This window comes from Ceratotherium simum, chromosome 10 (genome assembly GCF_057802395.1).
Source record: "Ceratotherium simum simum isolate JZ-2026a chromosome 10, ASM5780239v1, whole genome shotgun sequence".
Lineage (NCBI taxonomy): Eukaryota > Metazoa > Chordata > Mammalia > Perissodactyla > Rhinocerotidae > Ceratotherium > Ceratotherium simum.
The window spans coordinates 53626510-53653127 of record NC_141909.1 but is presented as its reverse complement, the minus strand read 5'-3'; the positions used below and the strand labels follow the sequence as shown (position 1 = coordinate 53653127).

Below are 26618 nucleotides of genomic sequence, written 5' to 3'. Positions count from 1 at the left end.
TTTCAAAACTGAGATTGTCTTTAAAAAGAGAGAGACAAACACACAACAGCAACTGCAGTGTGCACTGTTAGAGCATGGCATGATTAGGGGGAAGAAAGCAGGAAGGAAGAGTGTCACGTCATAAAATTTCCAAGTGTTTATACTGAGTTAGGATGACTGTTTGTTTAATTAATTGTTTAATTGTACATAGCAATTCCTGGTGAACTGATACCATAATGATAAATGCATTTCTCCCTGATGTTCTTCAATAAGGGAGAATAAGTTTAGGAGTGATGAGCCCCAACTTCTTTGGTTATTAGGGTTTTCACATAAACCTCTGTGTGCTCTATTAGTTTATTCTACTTAGACTTGGCAGAATGGGTGAGTTTAGGATGAGGCATTTCATCCTCATAAACCTCGGTGAGTACATACTATGCAGGTAGATGGCACTGGGTGCTGTAGTAAGAGCTCCTTGAGCACAGGCAAGGGCTCTCCATGAAAACTGTCACTACCCTTGTTTTCAGTTCACATCCCCACTGCTGTTCTTTTGGCCTGAAATTCCAGCCTTCTGTGCTGCCCAGAGCTTACTCTTCCTTCAAGATTCTTCCTGGGCATTACCTCTTCCAGGAAGCTTTCCCTGACACTTATCCTGACCCCCAGCCTTAGGAGCCCTTCCAGTATGTTCCACTAGCACATTGCACTTACCCCTAGCATGGCATTCCAGCCACTCTCTACGCTGATTAATGAGAACAGGTCTACCTCGCACACCTGACTGAAAAATCCATAAAGTGTAGAAGTGGGTCTCCTGTGTCATTGTATCCTTAGCTTCCAGGAGAGGCCTGGTCATAGCCAGTGCTTATTAAAAACTTCTATAGGCAAGGAAGCCGTCTGACAGGAAAGGGAGGCACTTGAGGGTTCATCTAACTTATATGTCTACATATTTTAAAAATTAAATTTATAAGACTTGTTATGAAAAACAGCTAGAGGCAAACACTTTCAACTCTTTTTGCTAATTTGTTTTTTGCCCCCATGTCTCTAAATAGCATACTTACGTTTCTTCTTGATTTTTCCATTTTTAACATTATCTTTTGACTTCAACCATGGAAGTTCAGGATTTCACTCTCTTTAATTTCCACAGCCCTGCTGTATGATACGCACTTCCCCTCAATCACTGAATTTTGTACTGAATTTTGGTTAGACCAATGTTCAGGATTCATATTATAATAACAATGTGAAACGTTATCAACCAGAAGAACCATGTGCTATGCTTGAATTACATTTTTTCCAGTCTTCTCCCTCAATTTCTGGGTGAAGAAAGCAAAGAGAAAATAAGTAACTTTGGCCAAAACCATTTCACGGGTAAGTGCTAGAACCAGAATCAAAAGCCAGTCTTCTAATTCCCAGTAAAATAGTTTTTTGTGACATCAAGCTGCCTCTCAAAAAAATTATTTTTTTAATTTTAAAATCTTGAAGATTTTAAAACCAATTTGAAGAGCCAAACTTCTACATGATTATATCAAAATATTCTTTACATTTAACTTTCGTTTTACTCAAATTACCCCCATCCTCTCAAACACTACTCAATTCCTAAGGCACTTTCCTTTGTTTAAAATCTCACTTACAGATGCTTAACCTCATTCTCTATCTACATTAAACTTACTCATCTCTAAAAATAGCATTACGACATGTCAAAATAATTCAAAAGTACAGTATAAAATGTGTTTCTTAAAACCTGGGTTCTGTTAAGCTACCTTGCATGGCTGCACAACTAGAATACTACACTGTGTTAGGAACTGGGGTACAATGATGTCAGTGCAAGGAAACAGACATGAAAAAATTCCTAAGTGTCATAAAGAATTATAATAACACAATAGAAGACAGTACAAATCCTGGAAGGACTCAGAGGAAGGTCTTGCTGCCACCCACTCACCACAGTTCAGCCCCAAGGCCCCAGGTTACTGAAGAGTCTCTTTACATTGTGTTATGTTCTCTCCTCACCCCTCTGTATGATCCCCTTGATTGCCTAATGACCATGTCATGGCGCTCATAGCCAAACATGCACAGCTTCATGTCCCAAAGTTTGTGCTGCCTCCTGCCCTTGACCTCCCAGGCCACCCAAGGCTGGCACTGCTGAAGCCACTCGCACATGGGGGCACAGAGGGAGATGAGTGGGCTGGGGTGTAGGGAGAGGAGGGGCAGCACAGACGGCAAACACAGAGGGACCTTGTTGGGATGGCATCCAGGGCTTTTGTCCTTTAAGGAGTATGAGTTTCAGGGTGTAAATGGGAAACTGGCAGATTCAAACTGTTAAAGAAACTGGAGAATTAACACAAAGGAGAAAATGACAAACTGGTTTATGTTTGATTATATAAACCCCTAATTTATTACAGTTATTATAGGAATTGTTTGTATCTAATTACCATGTAACTCAATATCAATGATATATAACATAAATTTCTATCATATTATCTGTGCCCTAAATTTCATTAGAAAGCTTTACCCTTTGGTATTTAGTATTCTAAATTTGTTGCTCACATAGTGAGAGCCTTCACAACCTAAAATTAAAAGAATGTTTCACAAAGCGAGATCCAATAGTATTCTTTCCTCCTACCCCAAAGTTCCTGCTTTCCAACTTGCCTCCTTAAGTTCCAGGAGAGCAGCTATCAGGCCTCTCTCTATTCTTGGTGGCATATACACCACTGGAGCCATTCTGCAGCTTTGAAATGGCCGCAGGGACAGTACCAGTAATGCAGTCATGCGCTTATTCACCAGACATTTACTGAGCTGCTGCAATGTGTGAAGACTGTGCCAGGTGCTAAAGAGGATAGGAAGAATAAGACCCAGTCCTGCCCTCTGGATGTTCACAGCCTAGAATCAATGTTGGTTTACATACCTAGCCACATATTCCTACACCCCATAGCACTGATTTATTGCAATGCTGTTTATCACTGAAATATTTTCTTTAAAAAATATATGAATGTACTATAATAAAAGTGTATGCATTACAGTTACTTAATATATGTATTTTTCCCATGTTCCAAATAGCGTTTTATACTCTTAGCCCATTTGAGCTAGTGCAGCAGCCTGGAAGGTTTCCCCTGACAGTGAGCCTTAGAGCAAAACCATAAATGCTCTCAGCTAATGAGCAACGTACCACTCTATCCTGAGTTCTCTGTGTGTGCAGTGTATATAGCTTTCTCTCTATGGCCTCTCCTTATGCTATTATTTTATATTCTGATTAATAGTTTTGACCTGTAGTGGCTGTCAAAAAGTCTGTGAGAGTGCTGGGCCTGTTGGAAGCAAAGGAAGACTGTATTGCTGGATGTTAAAACACGGGTTTTACAAGAACTCCATGTGCCTCGAGGAAATGGCTGAGGAAACTCAGGGTAAACATCAGTAGGCAATGGCTTTATAAACATTATTATAGCCTGAGATGGTGAAGCAACAATTATATGAAGGACAGCTGGAAGAAATGATGGCTAGCAGCATAATGTGGCTTTAGCAGAAACAAAGAAAATGGAAAACCAGTTGCCAATGTTTGATGCTGGAAATACCTCCCTACGCGGAATATGCTATAATAACCTGTCCAGCACTAATTCAGTTACATTCGTATTTTCAAAAAAGAATTCTCCATGCTAAATGCATTTGCATGGAGTTGTGGTCAGTGCTTCCAAGAATTTTTAGAACCTAGCTCGTATTAAAACCCCCTTTTGCTTCCACCCACTCTAGTGGTAGGAATGGCTTTTCTACCACCCCTTCCTTTTCCTAGCTGCACTTAACACCTCAGAGAATTCTCTTGACATGGAAAGCACAATGGCTTTAGAAATTACCAAATAGGTTTTGTGTTTTGGAGAGAGCACAAGACTTCAGTACAAGACTAAGATCACCCGGCCAGGAAATGCCATGAGAGGTCGTTTGGCTTCAATAATGATAACAGTACAGGGCAGGAGATGCCAGGGCCACCTTGTGTACAACAAAATCGAAGCATCTGCGCACTGTTTGTTGAGGTGGCCTCACATTGCTAACCTTTTCCTTGGCCACAGAGGTCTGATGGCCACTGAATTTACTCTAGTGTTGGATGCTAATCTTTTGAAGGCTTTTAAAAATAAAAGAGGCAAAAACAGAAAGGGTAAGAATGTTTAAGACCTGACAGTTTGCCCCGCCTCCACTGTGTCTGAATTTAATTAGCAGTTGTTTTTGTGAGAATGCCCAGAATACTGAATGTGCTCATGTCAAGTGGCAGCAGGAGGGGTGTGTTTCTGTGCCAGTAGACTGTTGCCGTGCCAATAATTTGTGGTTTTTTAACCTGTGTTTTTTACATTCACCTACACACAATGATAACAACATTTGGTTTCCCTTAAAGATTTGTTTGTAATTACAGCATCTTAACCCCTGAAACATCCTCTTGATTCTGTCATCTATGTTCCATATTCTCAGATTTTCCAAAAGGCTTCTTCATTGTTTGTTCCTATTTGAATTTAAATAGAAGAAAGAGATAAAGGAAGTACTCTATGTAAAGTGAGAGGTTGCTTTGGATGGATTTTGCGACCTCATAATTGTTTTTTGAACAGCCACTCAAATAGCTCTATCTGGGCCAGAGAGCAGGGAGAGGCCACTATCCACAGACTCGGAGGCGTGGCGGGGAGTCGTCTTGGGCCCAGCAAGGGGTCCAGCCAGAAACTGAGCTGAGGCCTTGGTAGGGATCAGAGTCAAGCCAAGGGAGGTGCAGGATCAGGATTTAAGAACAACCCAGAGCCACCGGGGCCATGTGTTTCTTGCCTGTTAGGAGATGGCTCTTTGCTGACCAGTGGCTGGGCCATGCTGTGCTGTTTGCCAATTATGGGGCTGGCAGGAAAGAGCCAGGAAGAGTCCCAGCAGACACCCAGCTGACAGCTGCTCATGGAGAGGATTGCATGCGGAAGATGAAACTCGTATTCCGTCTCAGAGCAGCCTCCCACATGTACATTTAATACATATTTAATAAGCATCTATTATGTTCAAGGATGTATGTATAAGCCACTGTGCCAAGTACTACTGTCAGATAATAAAAGGTAAAGTAAGATATTTTTAAATTGGTATTTTGCCCTCCTTTTAGTCCAAGTCTGTGAAATCTGTAAAGTTTTGTTCATTTTGATTGGACTGGGTGTTTTTGATGCATAGTAATGGACTTAGTGAAAAGGGTCATTCCAGTGAGAAAGTTCTTTGTCAGAAACTGTAAGCTCAAATAGAGAAATAACATAGGATACATAAAGAGATGTGTTTCAAAACATCACATCAGATAGAAGATGGGGGGGTGTTTGGGGTTACAGTTTCAAATATTTTTAAAAATTTGTTAAGCACACCACTTGTGCCAGAAAACAAAATATGCATAAGTCTCTAGGAGTGTTCAAGCAGAAAGAAGGAGGGTAAGATACAGAGTTGGGTTGAGTTTGGGGAGGTGGGAAAAGGGATCCAGCCCAAAGTCAGGAGGGAGGGGCTACTGGTTGACTTGAAGAAGCCTGTGAGAGAGGACAGGAACCTTTTCTATGCCAGAAGATTCCACCTGCTGCATCAGAGCAAGAGCTGCTACGGGACAGACCACAGACCACCTATTCTGCTTCTTACCTGTAATGTCACAATCGCCCTAATAGGCATTTGTCTTCAGCGCCAGGGAATAGGCCTAGTATGCCCCCTGCCCACTCCCTACCCCATCCTGTCACCTCTGCCTGCTTACTGATTCCTAGGCTTTCAAACAAAGGAAAGACTTTATTTCTCAATTAGTGATAAAGGCACTTGCAATGTGAATGCCCTTTGGGGTTAATTATTTAGTATGAATGAATATCAGCTACAGTGCAATTTTTTAATATTAGTGATGAAAAATCAGATCCTTCTCTGTGTTTTAAGAGTGAGGAGGGATTAAAGAGGGCAGGAGGTCATTGAGTATTTGCCACCAGTCAGGGAAGAACTGAGGATAAATTGCGTACTTGATGGCTTTGCCAGAGATTGAAATTGGAACACATAGAAGCTACCTATGGACAAAGATATTTTTGTCATGCATTATCATTGTAGAAGCTACATGTTAGTTATGAAAACTGGGTGAGGATCAGCTTTTTTTTAAACTACCTGTCTTTATATGAAAGACTATCATTCCTAGGGACATATTAATGTGACTTTCATTGTATCTATGAAAGAAATTTCTAATTTGTGGGTAAGACCAATCCCAGACAATAATATGTTTCAGGCAGATGTGTTCAGTACCTTATTATGGCCTGTATCACCCTGTGCTGTGACCTCGTTCCCTTTATACAATATCTTCCTAGAAGCAAAGATCCTATTGCCTGTATCTCTGTATCCCAGTGAGTAATAGATATACAATAAACATACACAGAAATGTTTGAATAAGAGAATGAATGAATGAATGAATGCATTCAATTGCCTGCTAATCAATCAGGAAAATCATAGGCAACTGTAATAAGTGGTATTTCTATGCTGATATTATTATGGAAATTTTTGATGTCAGAAAATTCAAAGCACATCTTCATGTTAGAAGTAAGACATCCTCCAAAAGGTCAGGATGATAGCTTCTGCCCTGCTGCCTCTCATTCACCCTTCAATGCATGAATCAATTAGTTTGCATGCAATTGACTCCAAATAGCAGAAAATCCAACTGACAGTAGCTTAAACTATAAGGACATTTATTGTTTGCTTATGTAGAAGGTCAGAGGTAAGTGACTCCAGGGCTGGTTCAGCAGCTCAACAGTGCCATCAGAGACATAGGCTCCTCCTTCCTTCCCTCTGCCACCTTCTTCCTGTTGTCACATGGTCACCAGATGGAGGCTACAGCTCTATGCACCACATCCTCACTCTGTGTCCCAAGGCAGCAAGTGCATATGTGTTGGAGAGTAGGGGAGGGCAGTGTATCCAGGGCAACAAGAGAGCTGTTCTTTCACCTGGGAGGAAATCTTTCCCAAAAACCTCCTGACACACTTTCTCTTACATCTCAGGTCACATGCCTTCCCCTAGACCAATCACTAGCAAAGAAGAATGGGATTGCTGTGCTACATCCTGCCAACCACGGTTCATCTGACTTCTGTTTAAAAAGAAGAAAGAGGGGCCGGCCCCGTGGCTTAGCGGTTAAGTGCGCGCGCTGCGCTGCTGGCAGCCCGGGTTCAGATCCCGGGCGCACACCAACGCACCGCTTCTCCGGCCATGCTGAGGCCGCGTCCCACATACAGCAACTAGAGGGATGTGCAGCTATGACATACAACTATCTACTGGGGCTTTGGGGGGAAAATAAATAAATAAATAAAATCTTTAAAAAGAAGAAAGAGGGAGTGGATGTTGGGTAGGCAACTAGAAATGTCTGCCGTGCCACACCTAGTCTCCAGCTGGAAAACGGGAATCAGTTGTGTTGTCCAGTCATTCCTCCAAGAGCTAACTTTTCTTCCAGGATTATATTCTGGCTATTTATTTCATTTTACTAATGGTTTTTAAAAATAATGAGCTTGAGGAAGAGCCTAAAATATATGGGCCTTGCCCAGAATTACAGGGCTTTAGTGAGTCATGTCCCTGCCCTGCTCTGGCTTTGGGTTGTTTTACTCTGGAACGTTTTTATGAGTTATAATTTACAAGATCCATGTTTTTTCCATTTTAATTCATATGGAAGTGGATAATAATTCTTAGGATTATAGCACACTTACCTAAAAGGAAGTAGATTGTGTCAGCTGTGAGAAACACGGCAAAGGTCTCAGCATGTGCATCGATTTACATCAAAAGTTGTAAGGGTCCACGGTATTTTGTGGTTTGGGGAAAATTTTGATTCATTTAAGTGAATACAGTAGTGTATTTCAATAATTGGAATGACTTACTTGAGCTCTTTCTAGATGAAACCAGTCCTCAAAGGAAATGCATTCCAAGTCCTTCTCAACACATACTTAAAAGCATTCAGCACTTTATCAACTTTCTGAATGAGTAGTGGCTCTATAGCACACGTCTGTCTCCAGGAAACAAACTTCCTCAAATAATAGGCCTTCCCTACTATCTGTTCCAGTTTCTGTCCTGGGCTGGACTGTCCTACACTTCCTGCCTTGTACCTTTTACGAATCATTGTCAATGCATATACAAGATACCCTAAAATGGCTTTGAAAACCCCTTGGCAGAGGTGCTCCTCCCATCCACTAGAGAAATATATTCCTGTGAGTATAGTGACATTCACAAAAAGACACAAAATCAGGTAAACTTCCCAAATGCCTTGCTTTTAAGTAAATATCCCTGGAATTTTATGGTATGTATTTTTCTGGAATAAATCAGGTTTGGGCTGATGATTGTTTTTGTCAAGAATTTGTCAATTTGGAAACATCTCTAGACTCCCATTTGGGGTTGGTGTGGGGCTGCCTTCTTGTTGGCAGTGTGAGCAATGCCATTTCCCAGCAGATGGCCTGGCAAGACACACAGGTGGCAAAGAACACGCCAGTTCCTTTCTGCCCAGAAATTTCATAGGCAATTTTCTGCCTCCCTGATGGCCCATTATTGGTGTCTTTTGCAACTTTAAGAGCATGATTTTGGAGGTAACTGAAGGGGACAATTTGAGGGATTTTTTTCTTTTTGCCTTGTGCCATCATTTTTATACTTGTTCTCAAAAGGCTGTTCTCTTACAGCAGAATAATTGGATTGTATAAAATGTCTAAAGGAGATAACTAATTTTTGATGAATGTAAAGTTACTAGACACATAGGAATTTGCTTCTTATACCTCTTCTGAAGTCTTTTTATTTATTTTTAAGCAACATACCTAAATAGACACACACACACACACACACACACACACACACACATACATACCCTAGAGTGAGGAATGGTGTTCAGAACAGTTATTCCAATAATGCTATCATTGCTCAGACTATTTTTGGAACTTCATCTTTTAGAGTTGGCCCGTAAAAAAGACAACTCTTATAAGCAAACTAGTCTCATTGATGTATAATTGTACCTGGTTTTGAATAAAAACCTAGCTTGATCACCTTATTTACCAGATTTGGAGTCATTGAATCAGTCAGAGCATGTCAACACTAGGTGGAATGGGAGAAATCATTTAGTTCAACCCCCTTAGTTTCTAATGAGAAAACTGAGGCCCAGAGAAGTTAATTGACTTGTCAAAGTGTACGTAGCAAGTTAGCAAATAATTTGTACCAGAAATCAACCCCAAGTATCCTTTGGTTGTTTATTAAAAATCAAATCTATTTTTAAAGAACACGTAATTGCCACCATTAAATGTATTAAAAAAGAATCTGCCATGGACTCTGCAGATCCTTCAGAGGCAGTCCAGGAGTGTTTTGAGCAGTAACAGCATTATTGTAATAAATGTATCTTTGTGTGTAAAAAATAAGCTTATCTTCTTATTATAATAAATGTATCTCCATATGTAAGTTCCATTATGTTTGTTTAAAAAATCAGCCTGTAGTCATAACTTTTATATAGATTTCTTAAATTAGCAACAGAATAAAACCCTATCCCAATTTTGAAATGTGCCTTGTTTTTCTCATTGCTCGTGGAGAACATCTACAGGATGCTGTAAAGATCTCCAAACAGTATCTCCCAGGCTGAGGCAAGCTTGTCCTTGTGCTGTGCTGTCCAATGAGATAGCCACTAGTCATGCATGGCTATTTAAATTTAAACTTTAGTTACTTATGTTAAATTTGAAATTTAAAATTCAGGTCCTCAAGTACTCGATAGCCACATCGGGCTAGCCATATTAGACACCACAGGTGTAAACATTTCCATCAACACAGAAAATTGTATTGGTTAGTGCTGGTCTAGAATTCTTGTAGTCAGTATACGTATTTTAATTTACTGCTCATATCTTACATTACTTCTGGACAAGTTGGACAGTGATGGCAAGTTTTGAGGAAAGTATTTTAAATGTTTCTTTGTTCTCTAAATGTTGCTAGCTATTCTGCATAGTTTAATTAAAAAAGGAGAAAAAATTTATTTTCACTCATTGTTAGAGCATGATTGTGTGTGTAAAATTCATATCAATTATCACATCCTGGCTGCTAAATGTTCTTAAAGTATGCTGAAGTGATGGTAAAAACTCTGTTAACGCTGCCAAAGCTATTGGCAGCAAGGTCCAGTTAATTAAAATCTATTTACAATTGTCAACGTTTGAAATGAACTAGTCTGGACATAAGACAATGGAAGTTATATTGAATTCATTCTTAATAGCCATTTTATTTGCAAAGACCTTAAATTACCTACCTACGTTCATTAATCCTAACATCCAGGATGAAAAGTGTAGATACTAACAAGGAATGGGTCAGCTCTAAAGACTGATCTGGCATCAGGCTTCAGGTCCATTGGCAAGCTGCCCTGCTCCACTGTAAGCAATTGGAGGGCAGTGACCAATCCTCCATGGCTTTTGTAGGCCCCGTGGTACTTTGCATGATATCCGGCCAGTACATTTTCCGTAAGTCTTATTTAAAAAATAAATGAATATTAGATCTAGTCTACCCTGAGAATCATTACATTTGAGAGCAGGCTCAGAGGGTACATGAAATATGACTTCTTTGAGTTCTTTTTATTGTGGAGTAATATCTACTGAACTGATGACTAGGATTGGAATTCCTATGTGGTTGTCAGTCCTTTTGGTGAATCTGTGCTGAATGAAATTAGGGACCAATGAGCCACTGGCTCTCACAGACAAAGACTAAAGTGCCACTTACTCTGTTTGAACTGCAGGAATAGTCAATCCAGTTTTAAAATAAAGATGAATTAGGAAAGCTACAAAATACCGTAATAAAATAAGAGTGAGTCCAGAAAATAAATAAGCAGTTTTTAGTGTCTGTGTGTATAACAACATATAATATATCACTGAGGCACACATAGATACATTTTCTGTTTTTCTTTTCCATATATTTTATATAAAATGACATTTCTCAGAGGAATGAGATTTCTTTGAAAACTAAATAGGTATATATATATATCTGCTATGACTCAGCCAGGAAGTGATCCTTTTAAACCATTGGGAGAGTGCCAGTCTCTGGTGAGGACCATTTTCCCTGCTTTTGTTAGGTCTTGTTCCCTGTGTAAGTGCCCGAGGCATGTTATGCACCACGAGAATTCTGAAGCTGTGACCCAGTCCAGCTCTTTTTCCTTTTTATAAAGATTTTTTAAAAAATTAAATGTCTCCTTCCAAAAATGTGATGAAATTTTTGCCAGACACTCACAGCATCTATTATGTCCTGTGGCTTGGGGTTACGAGGTATCTTAAGGACTTAGGGGAATAGAATTCTTCTTTCTGTCCTGGAATTCCTGGTGTTGGTCACGGGATAGTGATAATGTCTCAATTCTTCATTTTTAGATAACAATCAACAGAGATAGTGGTCAAGACGTGAGCTCCCCTAAACGTGGGAAGGAGGACCCAGACAACATGCCACACGTGGGCGGCAATACTTGGGCTGGCGGAACAGGTTGGTAGCACTGGCATTCCCCTGGGTCAGGCTTCCCGAGACTACTCAAGCCCATGTAGACACCACCCCTAAGAAGGCTCAGGGACCAGCTTGCCTTCTCTCCCTCCCCCGTTAGTCAGCTGGATTTTGCTTTTGCCCTCTGTCCCAGCATGACGTCAAGTCATGGAAAGACTCTCGCATATAGAGTCCCTGGTATTTGGAGACTCTGCCACCCTATGACCTAAGGCCATTCTGACCATCCCAGAGTTGCTTCATCAGTAAGCAGGGATAATATTAACTGCCTCACAAGGTTGTGGTGAGGATTAAATGAGATTATGATTGCAAAGTTGCTGAGCACAAGACCTGGCATAAAGAATGTATTCAGTAAAAGTGTTAATCCCTTCTTTTAAATTCCCTGCCCTTGGGATCATGCCAGAAATTTATAGTAAATTCTTCCTTGACCAACTGACTTTGAACAGAAATGGTCCTTGTCTTCCACATCTCAGACGTGAGTATGTTGAGGATGCAGGATTTTGAGATAAGAGAGTTGGTTGTGGTTTGAACTGATGGCTGTGGTCCATTCCTTCCTCTTGGCTGCCTGACTAGAGCATTGTTCCCATGACTGCTGTCTTCCTCTTTCCTCCATGGCAGCTGGAGCAGACACATCTGCTAAGCCACAGGAATAGGGCCAGGCTGTGTGCACACTGTCTGATCTTATCTCAGCTGTGAGGAGTGCTGGCATGAGCTCTGTACTTCGCTTTCCCTTAGGATGGTCTGTGCCTCTTGGCCTTGACAGCCTTGGAGGAAATGAGTTTCTGTCCTGGGACAATGTGCTATCAAATAGGTCTGTGGACTTCTTACCTACTCTGTTTATTCATCAAGCATCAGCTCTAAAGAAAGGGTATTTTTAGAAATGTCCTTTGATCTGGAAATTAGTGTCAAGCCAGCAAGATTTAATCCATATGGAATGCACTGTGGAACGAGCTGGCCAGACGTAGGTTTCCCAGCAGTGGACTACTCTGGCATGGAGGTTCTTGCTTGTTATTCAATTTGAATCTAGTAGCTCACGTACCTGTCCAGACTGAAGACCCTGCTTTTGCTTCCCCTAGCCTTTATTTTTCAATTTTTCAAGGCTCCTTTGCTTCAAATTCTTTTTCTCTGTGTCATTCTTTTCCCTCAGAATTCTCTCCATTGAACTTAGTTCTGACCCAGCAAGTCATTTGATTCCCCTTTCATCACCAGAGCCCCTCCCTTGCCTGTTCCCCACCTTATCTTCTGAACTGATTTAGGATGTCTAAGGTTAGCTTCAAGATTATGCCTTGAAGCCTAAAACATCTGGCAAGCATTTTCATTTAAGTAGTACAAATGAAAGGCTCTGGGAAGTGGAGGTCATGAAGAACTCTCTCTTCATGCCCTCTCCACCCCACTGTGACTTTCCCGAGGGACCATGTGACTCAGGCTGAGCATCACTCACACCAGCCTCTAAACAGTTGTGGGTCCTTTCCTCCTTTCACTGAAAATGATGTCATCTCAGTGCCTAGGAAGTTTTAAGCTCTAATTCAGGATCCACCCATACCCAAGGAGAACCTCCTATAGGAAGGGAGTCAGGTCACAGAAACAGCTTTTCCACCTCTAGCCTATTGTCATTGTTCAATTACTGGTCCCCTCTGCCTATAGGCTGTCCACAAGCGAGAGCCAGCAATCACACACATCCGAGAAGGAATTTTCCACTACCAATTTCTAAATAAAAAATGAAATAAGATGTGCTCAAATCGAAGAGTAAAAATACTATAGTTAATAGGCTGTTTTCATGGTATTTCCCAAAAGGAAATGACCTACCTGGACTTTGATAAGGGAAGCAGTACATGCTGAATTCTTGCTTTTAACTTATTACAACAATTAAGGCTCCAAGGGAGAAAAGAAAAATGTGACATAATTTAACCAAAGCATAAAAGCTTTGAAAATTTCCACTTTGTGAAACTTAGAAATGACCTCATTCTATGTGACTGGAAGTTATCTTAATAATAATAGTAAGAACAATCACTCATATAGCTCTTACTTTGTGCCAGATGCTGTTCTAAGCATTTTAGCCCCATGACAATCCCATAAAGCAAATAATATTAGTATCTCCATTTTATAGATGAGGATACTGAGACACAGAAAAGTTAAGGAACTTCTGTCAAGGACACATGACTAGTGCATTGGAGCCAGGATTCAAACTCAGGCAGTCTGACTTAACTATACAATACTATGCTATATAATGCTAGTATACTATACCATACTATACTGTGCTATACTACTTATACTACAGTACACTGTACTGTACTACACTAACTCTACTTACTCTACTGTACTATACTATACAATATGGTGTTATTCTGCCCCTCTGTTATTGGATTCTTTTCTGAGTTCCCAAGTTATGTATGAATGAACAAAAGAAACTGATTACTAGTATTTTAATCCTTATACAGCAGGGGTAATAAACTGGTAGCCCAGAGGCCAAATCTAGCTAATATATGTTATCTTTTGGCTCACTGTAGTGTTTTAACATAATTTGAATTTGAACATATTTAGACAAGGCAAATCCTCTTTAGTTAGCCAAAGTCCTCACTACTTCTTATAATATTACCTACCTGGTCTTCTAGGCATTTAATTTATATTTACAACATAAACAATTTATACAATGTTACATAATGTCACTTACAAGCAGTAAAGTTGGGTTTTTATTGAAAAACTGTTCTGAAGCTGGCAATGTTTATCTGTTGTGTATTACTCTAAGCTAAAAGTCAAAGTTGGTTTAATAATTGACTTGTAATGTTGGCTAAGCCACTGATGAGGTTATGAGTAGGTCACTTAACCTCTCTGTGCATTATTTTATCATTTGCAAAACAGAGGAAATGGTATCTATACCTAGCTGTCTCTCTCTTATTTTAAGGAAAAAGAAGGTTACATGTGAGGGAAGAGGAGTGTTGCTCACTTAATTAACAAATACGTACTGAGTATTTATGATGTTCAAGCTACTCGTCTAGGTGCAGAGATACAAAGATATGTAAAAAATATGATCCCATCCATCATATAGTCGGAGAGAAAAGAAAAATACATTTTAAAGGGTAACAGTGCACAGGAGTATTGATCCCTGTGAGGTAGAGTCATCAGATGAGGTATTATGAAATTTGGACTGAGCCTTGAAATATGAGTAGGATTTGGCTAGACAGAGAAAAGGAAAAGCATCCTCAACAGGGGGATACCCTTTGTTTGCAGAAGAAGGTCATTTGAATATTTAATGATTAGTTGAGTATGATTAATATGTTTCACAGGACTGCCTTAAACTCATGATCTGACTTGTGTTTTGTGGTCTGGATCAGACTTACCACCTGGATTTTCATGGTTTCCTCCCAGGGGGAAGAGACACTGCAGGTCTGGGTGGCAAAGGAGGTCCTTACCGGCTGGATGCAGGCCATACGGTGTACCAGGTCTCTGAGGCTGAGAAAGATGCAGTTCCTGAGGAGGTGAAGAGAGCTGCGAGAGAGATGGGCCAGAAAGCGTTTCAACAGAGGTGAGTGGTCGCTGTCGCCTCTAGAGCAATATTCCCGCTGTGGTGAAATATCGTAGTGGACCCTGTGTAGACCCAGATTTGTGTGATTCTCCACTTCATGGAGCAACTTGGACCACAGACTAAATCCATAGCCACCCCCCTCCCTAATGCAGACAGCCAGGTGAACATAATCCCCCATTCTTTCTACTCAGGCTCTTTTAAGTATATTGATTACATATAACTGTATAGAAGAAGGAACTGAGCAACAAATATTTCTCTAAAGAGAAGTTAAAGTGCATATCACTCCATCAATATCTGTTCCTAGGCCACATAGGGAATTCAGATACCTCTATGTGATGGTCCCTTCCTGCCCTCAGGAATCCTGTAGATTTTTTTTTTTTTATAATTTTATTTATTTATATCCCCCAAAGCCCCAGTAGATAGTTGTATGTCATAGCTGCACATCCTTCTAGTTGTTGTATGTGGGACGCAGCCTCAGCATGGCCGGAGAAGCAGTGTCTCGGTGCGAGCCCAGGATCCGAACCTGGGCCACCAGCAGCGGAGCGTGTGCACTTAACTGCTAAGCCACCGGGCCAGCCCTGGAATCTTGTAGATTTAAGTGGAGGCAGAACTAGTACACACACACACACACACACACACACACACACACACACTCTCTCTCTCTCTCTCTCTCTCCCTCTCTCCCTCTCCCTCCCTCCCTCCCTCCCTCCCTCCCTCCCTCTCTCTCTCTCTCCCTCTTTCTCTTCTGTTAAGCGCTGTAGTCACAGGGTGTGGAGTCTGTGCCCTCTGGCAGTGCAGAGAAGGGCAAGGTGAGTGGTCTGATGTGAGTTGGGGCCTGAGATCAGCCAGGATTTGGACATTCCAGGAAGGGAAAACTAAAGAGGAGAGGCACCAGAGTAGGATGAGCATAGTGTTTGTGGCAGGGAGAGCCTGCCTACCTTTCCAGGATAAAGGATACCAGCTGGATATGGTGGGGAGTGAGGTTGAATAAGGAGGCCCTCTCAGTGGGTGGAGGCTTTGCAATCCAGGCCAACAAGCCTGTGGCTTTCACGTGATCAGGAATAATTCTGGGCTACTTTGATTGGAACCATCTAAAAAATGAGAAGAATTCACATGATGCTTTCACTAGACATCCACATATGTTCTTCAGCTAAAAGTGAAAAATACCAAAGGACCGGCAGTGTCTCCTTCAGGACTGAGAGAATTGGTAGTGGTTAGGGAGGCAGATTTACATAGTTGTGCTCAATGAAAGGATCTGGGTGCAGTTAGAAAAAGCATACTCAAGTGTATGTGTTATGAAATTCCTCCCACGTAGAACATCTGCTATTACATTACATGCTGTGCTTACACATCCTGCAAGTAAACAGTACAGAACAATGGGGATAAAAATGCATGTCCCTCCTGCCACACCCTCAGGAAAGCCTGCAAGCCTTAGGACCCTCATGTACTCTGCAGGTAAATAAAGCAAAAGTGTTACTCTCAGCCCTTCTGCTGGCTTCCCTGGAGACCTTGAACCATTTATTTATCCTCACTGTGCTTGAATTTGCTCTTCTGGAGATAGGTGATTTCCCTCTCCCTTCTTCTCAGAGAGGTTATAGATAACTATGTTAGGAATGAGAGCAGTTTAAACTTCTCAAAAAAAATGTGGGAGGAATGCTGTAATGAAAGGTCTTGTTGGAGTGAAAATATTGCTCTACAGTTCATGCAAACAATGAAGTATCTACTTAGGAAAAGAACCAAACAATTAGATATTCATTATTCACCCCTCCCCAACTAATGAGTTCCTATTGTTGCCACGCTCGAAACCTCACAAGTAAATGTCCAGTCTCAGTTTTTGCAAAAGTGGACAAGTGGATAGAGTGCTCTGACACACAAGTAGTTCATGGGGAGGCAGAAAGGCCTTTTTGTAGTGCTTGGACACAAGTATACAACCCCTTCTCTGACTTCCATAATACAGATAAGGAACCTGGTTCTGTTCGTTGCCCCAGAGAGGAAAGAAGTCAAGAGCATCTTGATAATAAGGCAACTAAATTTAGTGGATGTCAGAGAGGAAAAAGAAGAAATCGGGAAGGGAATAAGTGAGAAAACCATGCACCTCTGCTAATTACTGCAGAGAAGAATCTAAGTCTAAGTAAAAGAGAATACCATAAGGTGGATGAAAGACAGAGGAGGTGGACAAGGGTATGAAAAGGGAGAGGAAGAACTAAAAACACGTGGAGACCCTGAGAAAGACAGGGTATAAGAAAGCAGAGAGAGAGAAATGTGCTTCCCACTTTCATGTAGTCAGTACTCCCATTTGATGAGTATTCAATTTAGTACTGCTAAAGATTTTTCTTTAACTTTTTATTACGGAACTTTTCAAACATAAACAAAGTAGAGAGAAACATATAATGAACCCTATGGACCTGACCCCCATCTTCAAGGAGAAAAATCTAGCTCCACTCTCAGTCCCCATCCCTGGATTGTTCTGAAGCTAATCCAAGATGTCCTATCTTTTCATCATACATATTTCAGAATGTATCTCTGAAAGATAAGGACTCTTTAAAAAAAATAAAAACATACAATACTATTATCATGTCTAAAAACAGTAATAATTCCTCTCTATCATCAAATAGTCCACTTAAAACTATTTTGCAACTCTAGGCATATGTAGAATGAGGTCAGGTCCCTCCATTTATGCTCTTATAGCACCGTGTGCCTTTTCTCCATAGTTCTTATCACTCTTTCCCATTACGTTATTATTTGTGCAAATAGTTGATTGCCTCCCCACTGACTTTCAGTTCCTTGAGGGCAGAGTGTTTTGCTCTATAGTACTCCCAGTACCTACACCTAGAAGCCAGTGCGTGGCACACACTCATGCATTTTTGTGGAATGAATAATACACATGTGCGTGCAAGTAATGGTATCACCCTCTAATACTTAATTCAGAGACTGACTAAAACCAGACTGACAGCCAGACCTATCCATCAGCCTAGAGGTCCTTATTCCTATATATCAAGACTTGATTAACTCAGGAAGACTAACAGGTAGACAAGCATAAGATAAGCAGAAAGCAGGCCAGAAACATTAAACCAACAGAACGTGAATGAAACAGACAGTGAGGTACTTTTACACGCTTAGAAGAGTGTTTAAGGTGGGCACCAGCTGTGGGAATTGTTACCCACTACCATTTGCAAAACTTATCAGCTTTACACAGTAGGTCTCAGCTTATGTTTGTTTTCCTCATAATTGATCCAAAATTATAGTATTTAAATCTAACCTATAAGAAAAAGTAAAATGAGAACTAAAATTCCCAGACTCTTACGTAACAATAAATATACCCTTTGAAAGTATACTGTGCCAACAAAATGCAGTTAGTCCACATAGATTACTAGGATGTGAAGCAGCTGTGCCCTGCAGTTTTGAGCAGGGTTAAAGAAGCAGAAAGACGTATTTTTAGCGAGTTTTGTGAGCTTGAAAGTATTAACACTGGGAAGCTTATCTGATCCAGAGGCTAAAATTTCCTATTTTCTTTCCCCGTCCCCTGCTTCAGTCTTCATCTTTCAGAATTTATCAGCTTTGAACACCTTGTAGGTGATCTTTCTGAAAGGTGACACAACCTGGAATATGATTTCCAGATTTCTTCATAATTAAAACAGCATGTGGTGTATTTTTGGGTGCAACATGATCGTGCCAGAGGTAGCCCTATAACTGGAGATAATTCTGATTTCTCTACAAAGACCAGTGTGCCCGAGGTGACTTGCCAACTGCCTGGCTCCTTCCTTGACGTGTGTGTGTGTCTGTGTGTGTGTGTGTGTGTGTGTGTGTGTGTGTGTGTGTATTTTTCCCCTGCTAAGGACAAGCTATGTCTATGTTTTTTTTTCTAATCTCCCTTCTTTGGAAAAGTACTAATCTCCGTCTTTTGGGAAAGAGCATATTGGCTTCCCAGGTATGAAGGGGTAGGTAGCATATCCTGCGGTGTTCAGCACATACTTGAGACATAACTTAATCAAATGAAAATTTATAGAGAGGTTTAAGAGATTGCCAGAACTAAACATAAGAGGTATTGTGAGGAGGTCAAGCCCGGTACACATATTTCTCATTGTTCTTCAGAACAGAGAGTAAATTAGATTTAGAAGGGCATCTTGGCATGTCACCTTGGGAAATAACCATTCAGGTATTATTTACCTTTCAGGTATTTACCTTTTGATACTCAGTGTTTTCAAAGTGCTATCCAACAGCATTTATTGAGTGCCACTGTGTGCCAGGCATTATGCTAGGTACTGGGGATTCAAAGAAAAAATAAGACTATTTCTTCTGCCAGAGGAATAGAAGAGAAAATAACAGTGTGCAACACATGTAGTAAATGCATGTTTCATTAAATTTTTGGTTCAGTTATACACATACACACACACACATGCATTTGTGTGTACTAGATCTCAATGTGAAGCATATTTCCTACTGTGGAAAATAAAGTTTGAAAAATACTATGACAGAGGGAAGTAGACATATCTACTAAAAGCAATAAAGTGCAGAGTTTCCGTAGTAGATATCTGTAAAAGATAGGTAAAAGGAGTGATCAGTTTCACTGGAAGGATCAAGCAAGATCATAGGATGTGGCCTTCGAGCTGGATCTTGAAACCTGAGTTGGTTTTGGCTAACCCAGCCCAGTGCTAGGGCAGAATTGCAGATCTGCCACATGGATTCTAGGCCTGACATTGTGTGATTCTAATGCGCTTCCAGCACTCTGCCCTGTGATAGAGTGCGCTTAGCCTGACAGGGAGGAATAGAGACCATTCATTCTCATTCAGTATTGGGGTTTCTGTTCCAGCCCAAGGTGATAGATATATGCTTTAGATAAGAATTTCGCCTGCACACCTAGGATCCGTACCTCCAACACTGCACACATACATATGTGCACATCCATATACACATTGCAGTTTAGACTATTGTGTTGTTGTTAGGCTTTGGAGACATGCATTCATTATTTCCTGTCCTAAGATCAGCACCGTTTACATTTATAGAAATTTATAGAAATGTGTGATCAAATTTGTTTATTATGGATACAACACTGTAAAACCCAAGAGAGTTTCACTCAGTGAATGAACCTTATACTTGTGATTAAAGATGCTGCATTTTAAATAATCCTGAGCTTGTTTTTATTTCAGTCATTCATTTCAATTTATTTGGAGCACCGATTATATGCTAGGTACCATGTTAAGCACTATACATAAAGATGAGAAAGACTCAGCCCTTACCTACAGGAGCCTAGTTGGGGAGACAGGAGGCAGATAACTATAGCATGGGTAGTAAATGCTCTGATAGAGATAAGCATGAAGTGATATGGGAGCACAGAAGACAGACCTGGGGATCGGTGCAGGCTTCCTAGAGGAGGTGATCACTAATTTGAGCCTTGAAGAGTAAGTGGGAGTTAAAGGCAAAGAGGAAGGGAAAGGGAGCTCTGCATGGGAGAGAAGCCCACGAAGGAGCTCTGAGTCACAAGCACGTGATGTGTTCAGGGAACTGCAAGTGCACTGGCGGGGTTGCAGCGGAAGCAACTCATGAAAAACAAGAAAAAGTAACACTGTACTGGGAGGATAGAATTTCAAAGCCTCAATTATATTAAAACACAATTATCCTACTAAAAGTACATAGTCAGCAATTTCAGAAAACCCTCATATTTTACATAGCAACACATTAAATTACATTCTTCGGGCCTGACTGTTATCTTGGTCAACCAAATATATATCCTTGGTCTTAAAAAGCAACCCATGGGAGCTCTTCTAGGAACCTGCCGCATGAACTGACCAGCTGCCAACATCACGACCCATCTTTGGAATATAGAAATGGTGTGCTACAGAGCTGACTCACTGGCTCGTGAGAGCCAATTGTGCACATTTCTTTCTAACTCAGTGCTCAGTGACCTCACTGTTGGTAACTTGAAATCCATCATGTTGTGGGTATTTAAGAGAAAAAGAAATCATCAAATACTACAAATCAGGGCTTTGTTTTTGTCCTGGAGGGCAACTTGTTAACCATGTACCAGCACACCACTGGACATTCCCCTCCTTTGAAACTCCTAGCTGGAGACATCACAACTTGCCTTTGCTCCTCAAAGGCAACCTGAGTTACCGGGGAGTTTGCTACCATTCTAGCAGTAGATGAATCGAAGTAAAAGACCCATGTGTTCATGATTTCAGCTGTTGCCTTTTTCGCCCCCTCTGATTTCAGGCTAAAGGAGATCCAGATGAGTGAATATGATGCCGCAACCTATGAAAGGTTTTCAGGTGCTGTTCGAAGGCAGGTGCACTCCCTCCGAGTCATCCTGGATAATTTACAGGTAATCCTCCATTTATGGACCAAGAAAATAATCTGGGCTCAAAGCTGGACCCATCTCAAAACTGTTGGAGAAAGTTATCCAAACCCTATTCAGCCAGTTAGAAAAATTAATCATTGCCAAAATGTTTGCATAAAACTGTGGGTCACGCCATGCCTTTCTTAGTTGAGTTCTCCAAGGAAAAATATTTGACCTCACCTTTCCTCCTGTCCAGGAAGCAGTAATTTCACCAGCAACCCTCGAAGACACCAGACTTTGTGATCTCCCACATATATGATCTATGAGCATCCTGCCTCTACTAGAAATTCACAAATAGAATTCTCTTCCTACAAATCATTTTGCTATCATTGACTGGAGAGGCAGAGGAGCATTTTGGATCATCCAGGCTGCATTCACTATTCCCCTGGCGTCTCCTCCTGCCTGCCCTTCCCCACATTACCTGCCTTTTTGCAGTTTTAGAGCGTAGTTGCCTCAGAACCAGTTAATATTGCTATTGCCCCTAAAAATATTGATTAAGATGCTTCAATATTTCCTAAGCAAAGACTTGTGATTTACAGATTTTACATTTGAAATTGTGTTCTGGCCAATTTGCACAGATAATTAAGGAAGGGCTAAGTAGTCTCTAAAATCACAAATGAGGTAAGATTATTTTGCCTGAATAAAGAGAAGTCTCATTTCAGGGGAGAAGGGGCAGGGTTAGGAGCCAACCCATGACATGATTCTCCACTCTGCTCTGGAATCTTCTCTTTCCTTTCCATGAAGTGTTTGAAGTCAATTACCTTCAGTTATACCCTTTCTGTCTTTGGTTCTTGTTTATAATTGTTCTTTTGAGGGGAAGTTTTATAATTATTTGCTAGATTTTGGGGGTAAGAAGTTCTGTGATGCAGTTGTAATCCACTATTTAACCCAAACTCTGGAAAAGCCTCATTTTTTAAAAGATCTAAACTCCATCAGGAGATTAGGAAAAGTTCTATCATTTCCAAGAGGAAAGGAAGAGGAAAAATCTTTATAATGATTAAGTAAATGCCTAATTTCAAAATCTGAGGAATGTAAGAAATAAGTCATTTGCTTTTTAAAAAATCCATATACAGTTATTTAGGATAAAAAAGCGTAAGATCTTACATAAACTATGTGAACAACAAAAACTATGAGAACAATTGAATGGTTGAATTTTCGTCTTTAGTCACTCGCTTAACAAGTGCTCATTGCTGTGGGCATTGAGGGCAACTGCTGGGTGGGCTCTGAGCTCCAGGTCAAGACAACCGGTGAATAAGAACGAACATGAGTGGTTCACAGGGATGAGGGTAATGGGAAATGGTGCTTGTCCTAAGACTGAAGAATGAGTATAGTTAAGTCATTCATTCATTTCTTAAGTTCTTGATGCACACTAGGCATTAGAGATAGAAAAATAAAATGTAACCCTTGTCCTGAAAGAAGGAACACAAATAAGACAAGCAAACAGTTTCCTAAGTTCTGTAGAGAAGTATGCCCATGATGCTATGGGATGAAGGAGGAAAGGCTTCACGGAGAATGTAATGCTTGAATCATCTTGCAACATGCTGAGGAATTTCCCAGGTGCTTGAGAAAGCAGGGCATTCCAGACATAGGACACAGCATGTGCAAGTGCAAGCTGTGCACTGTGACTGAGAAGAGCATGTACGTGCTGGGAGACAATGGCCAGGGAGAAGGCTGGCAAAGTCATAGGGGCCAGATCATGACCAGCCCTGGATTCCATGAGAACATGCAAACAACATTGGGTTTTACCCTGTGGACAAACAGGCCATTAGAGGATTCACAGTACTAGCAAGGGATACAAGAATACATTTTTAATTGAAGGAATCAAAATCCTCATCTGGTGTTAGTTAATGTCTTGATTGGTATTCACTGGGCACTATACTAGAGTTACTTTTACAAATATCATCATATTTAATCATCACATCAACCCTTTAAGATAAATGATTATATTTACAAGATCAGCCAAAGGAACAAAAGTCAGACCCACTACTGTGACTTCTTGCAGTAGAACACAAATTAAGGATGGGTTAGAATTAGGATTAGCATTAAAGAATGACTCCTTCTAAACACCACAGTGGTGAGACCAGTATCAGAAAACAGTGTCCAGTTTTGCTTTCCACTTTCAAAGAGAGAAATTAAACTGTGAAGGGCTCAAGGCAAAGCAACAAATAAGATTAAATACATGGAAAACAAGAAATTGGCACCTATAGAAAAAATCTGTAAAGAGGTTGGGGTTAATAACTTTCTAAATATCCTCAGAGTAACTAATTATTCCAGGGAAGTTTTTATTCTCTTCTTTTCTGGAAATCTGAAAAAAAGAAAATAGTAAGAAAGAGTTTTAAGATATAAGCAAGGGAATAAAAGTGATTTAATCCTTGAATGAATACCTAAAATGGATGTAGGACTTCCATCTCTGGAAATCTTTACAAATAATACCAGCATTTAATGATAGCAGGCATTTATTGAGCAATTACCATGTGCCAGGCATTCTGCTAGGTACCTTATATTATCAACATCATCATCAAGATCTTCTCTATCATCATCATCATCACTTAATGGCTAATAGTGCCAGCTCTGGACCCAGACAGCCTGGGCTCTGTAAAATGGGAATGACAGATATTAGGGCAGTTAGGAAGATTAACTCAGATGATGCATGAAAACCATTTAAAACGGTGCCTAGCATAGAGCATTCTCTACAGAAGAATTAGCTTCCTCCTTACCTTCGTTGTACTTGCTAATATCCATCGGCCTGGACTGCAGGCTAGGCACCCAGTCAAGTACTTCACATTCATTGTGCTATTTAATCTTTACAATAACCGGTAAGTATTATTTTCTGCGTTTGATAGATAAGTAAACTGAAACACATTAAGTTATCTCAATTCTCACAATCTTATGAACTATAGATATTTTGTTCCCCCTTTATAATGAGAGAACTGAAGATTAGAAAGATGACGTAACTTGTCCTGGATCATGTGGCAAGTGAAGCAAGTGTCTGAGCCCAAAGCTCAGGTCCCTGTTATCTGTCAGGTCTCTGTTGTCTTCTTCTGACTTTACAATTATATAAAAAGTAAAATTCTTTCATATACTCATAAAACATTTTGCATTATTATCCAAATGCCAAACAGCCTTTTCAAGTGTTTCCCTTATTGAATTTTCATTTTTAATCCACAGAAGTGTTATTCTCAGGCGGGCCATGTAGTCCTCAATTTAGAGAGACAGTGCTAGTTAACACAGCTACTGGCCAGGATGGACAGGGACTCATGTAGAATATGAATCTTTACATTGTAACCAAAACGAGAAGGTTTTGATTTGGTCCCTTTTTGGCATCTTCTGCCAGTTCTGTGGGGCTCTGATTGACTAATAACTTACAGCCGTTTTGAGGCTGCTGTGTAGTCCCAGTAACCATGGGTGTTTCCTTGGTGAAAAGCACAAACTCTGGCCAGGATCTAGCAGATCACCACTTGAGATGACTTTCCAAAGCACAGCTTCAGGCCCACGCATTGATTCCGGGTGGCTGGGCCAAGATCTGAGGAACAGGAAATGTCGCCACCCATGTTAAAATCTGCTTCAACATGTGCCTCTGTTGCAGCACAGCTCATTGTCCTTGGTTAAGAGAGCTGTCCCCAGCGACTTTCCTTTGCTTCTTGACTCCATTCTTTATGGAATATCATAGAGTCCTGCTTAATGGACCTTTTATGAATCAGTAGCAAGAATTTTCTCACTAGAAAAGTCTATAATAATTTCAATTATACTTGGTTCAGACTCTGAATCTCTGATTCCAGCGTTCTCTAACAAAAGAAAATATCCATTTCTGCAAAAAAGCCACTGATTTTAATCATATCTTCTCTCCAGTGTTTTTCTGGTCTACAATCAGTAATTTTATTCTCAGGCTAAACTAAATTAACCTTTCTCTGATTGCTATGGCTAACATGATATCTCCATGAACCAACCATTATGTTCCTTTTTTTTCCTTGAATGCTTCAAAATGAGCTGGTGTTCATATAAATAGTGTTTCTGAACACTGACATGCTACATGCACTGAAGGAACAAAGATTAATAAGATAGTGTCCCTGTACTATAGTCTCAAGGGGTGGAGAAAATGGGCACCAGACCAGATCATTTCAGTTTAATATGGTAAGCATCTAGGTAGAGGGATGCAAGGAATGCAGTGGAAGCTCAGAGGAAAGGGATTCTAGGATAGATTTTGAAGGAAAGGATACATAAGCTGAGTCTTGAAGGACACACGAGTATTAACCAAAGGAGGATGAAAACAGTGCCCCAGCAGAGGGCACAGCATAGACAAAGGCAGGACACTGTGTGGTCTGAGGTGTGAGCTCAGGGGCGCCCACAAGCAGGATACCACTCAGTGTGAATGCAAACGAGGACTTGAAGCTGAGAGGCGGGGTAGTTGCCAGGCAAGGAACTTAGACTTTATTCTGCACACCCACTTTGCTCATATGTAAAGAATGGAGAGTATTTCCCCATTCCTTTTATTTAGTCTGTCATAACTGTGTTTCATCAAGTAGACTTTTACTGTATATCTATTTTGCCTAAGGGTTCTGCTTCAACGACTAACCAGGGAAGAAGAACGTGTATAGTTGTAATAGAAGACACAACATGGTAAATGCCAAATGTTTTAAACGAAGTGCTGTGGTTATGTAGACAAATGTGTGAGCAATTTCTAGGCTGGACAGTTAGGGAAAAACTAACAGAGGAAGTGTCATTTGAGCTGGACCATAAAGGATGAGCATGGTTTCAATTGGTAACTTCTAAGGATGGGAGTGGGAGGATGGTCTTGACCAGAGCTTCTCAAACCTTCTGTGGAGAGGGGCCAGGTTTTTTTCTAATTGATCATGGACCAATACTTCTATAAAATAAAATAGAAATGAATTACTTTAAAAAATGACATACAAAATACAAGCCCATATTATTTAATCTTACATTCAACAAACATAAAATTACTTGTCAAGTTGCCATACAAATTTCTAAATGCTTACTGTCAATTTCTGTTACTTATTTCATCATGGACCAGTAACAAGTGTTCATACAGTGAAGACAGTTTGCATAGCTCTGGTCTAGACAGAAGAAACCTATGGGCAGAGGATGAAGTCTTGACTACAAGGATGTTTGGAGAATGGCAAACAGTCCAGAGTGACTAGAGTTGAGAGTTTGGGGGTGGGCTTGGAGGCAATGGGTGGTAGGAGTGAAAACTAGAGAGAAGGTGAATCCACAAGGGCCTTGAGCACCACGCTGACTGTATTCTGTAATCAGTGAGGAGTGTGAACGCGATTGAGAAAGAGAGTGGTATGGTTATAGCTTCTTTACATAGTTTCA

At 40.5% G+C, this 26618-nt stretch overlaps 1 protein-coding gene across 3 annotated transcripts in view; it reads left to right on the top strand.

The window, feature by feature from the left end:
* VWA8 (von Willebrand factor A domain containing 8) overlaps window positions 1–26618 on the top strand; it is a 359640-nt gene that overhangs the window by 299916 nt on the left and 33106 nt on the right. For 2 of the 3 annotated variants that reach the window (XM_087436018.1, XM_087436017.1), the window contains 3 exons: window positions 11310–11418; window positions 14797–14953; window positions 21164–21272. In XM_087436018.1, the coding sequence (XP_087292144.1) occupies window positions 11310–11418; window positions 14797–14953; window positions 21164–21272 (375 nt within the window). Of the gene's footprint in view, window positions 1–6962; window positions 8751–11309; window positions 11419–14796; window positions 14954–21163; window positions 21273–26618 lie in introns of those variants that run through there. The other variant, XM_087436019.1, reaches the window with a different exon arrangement.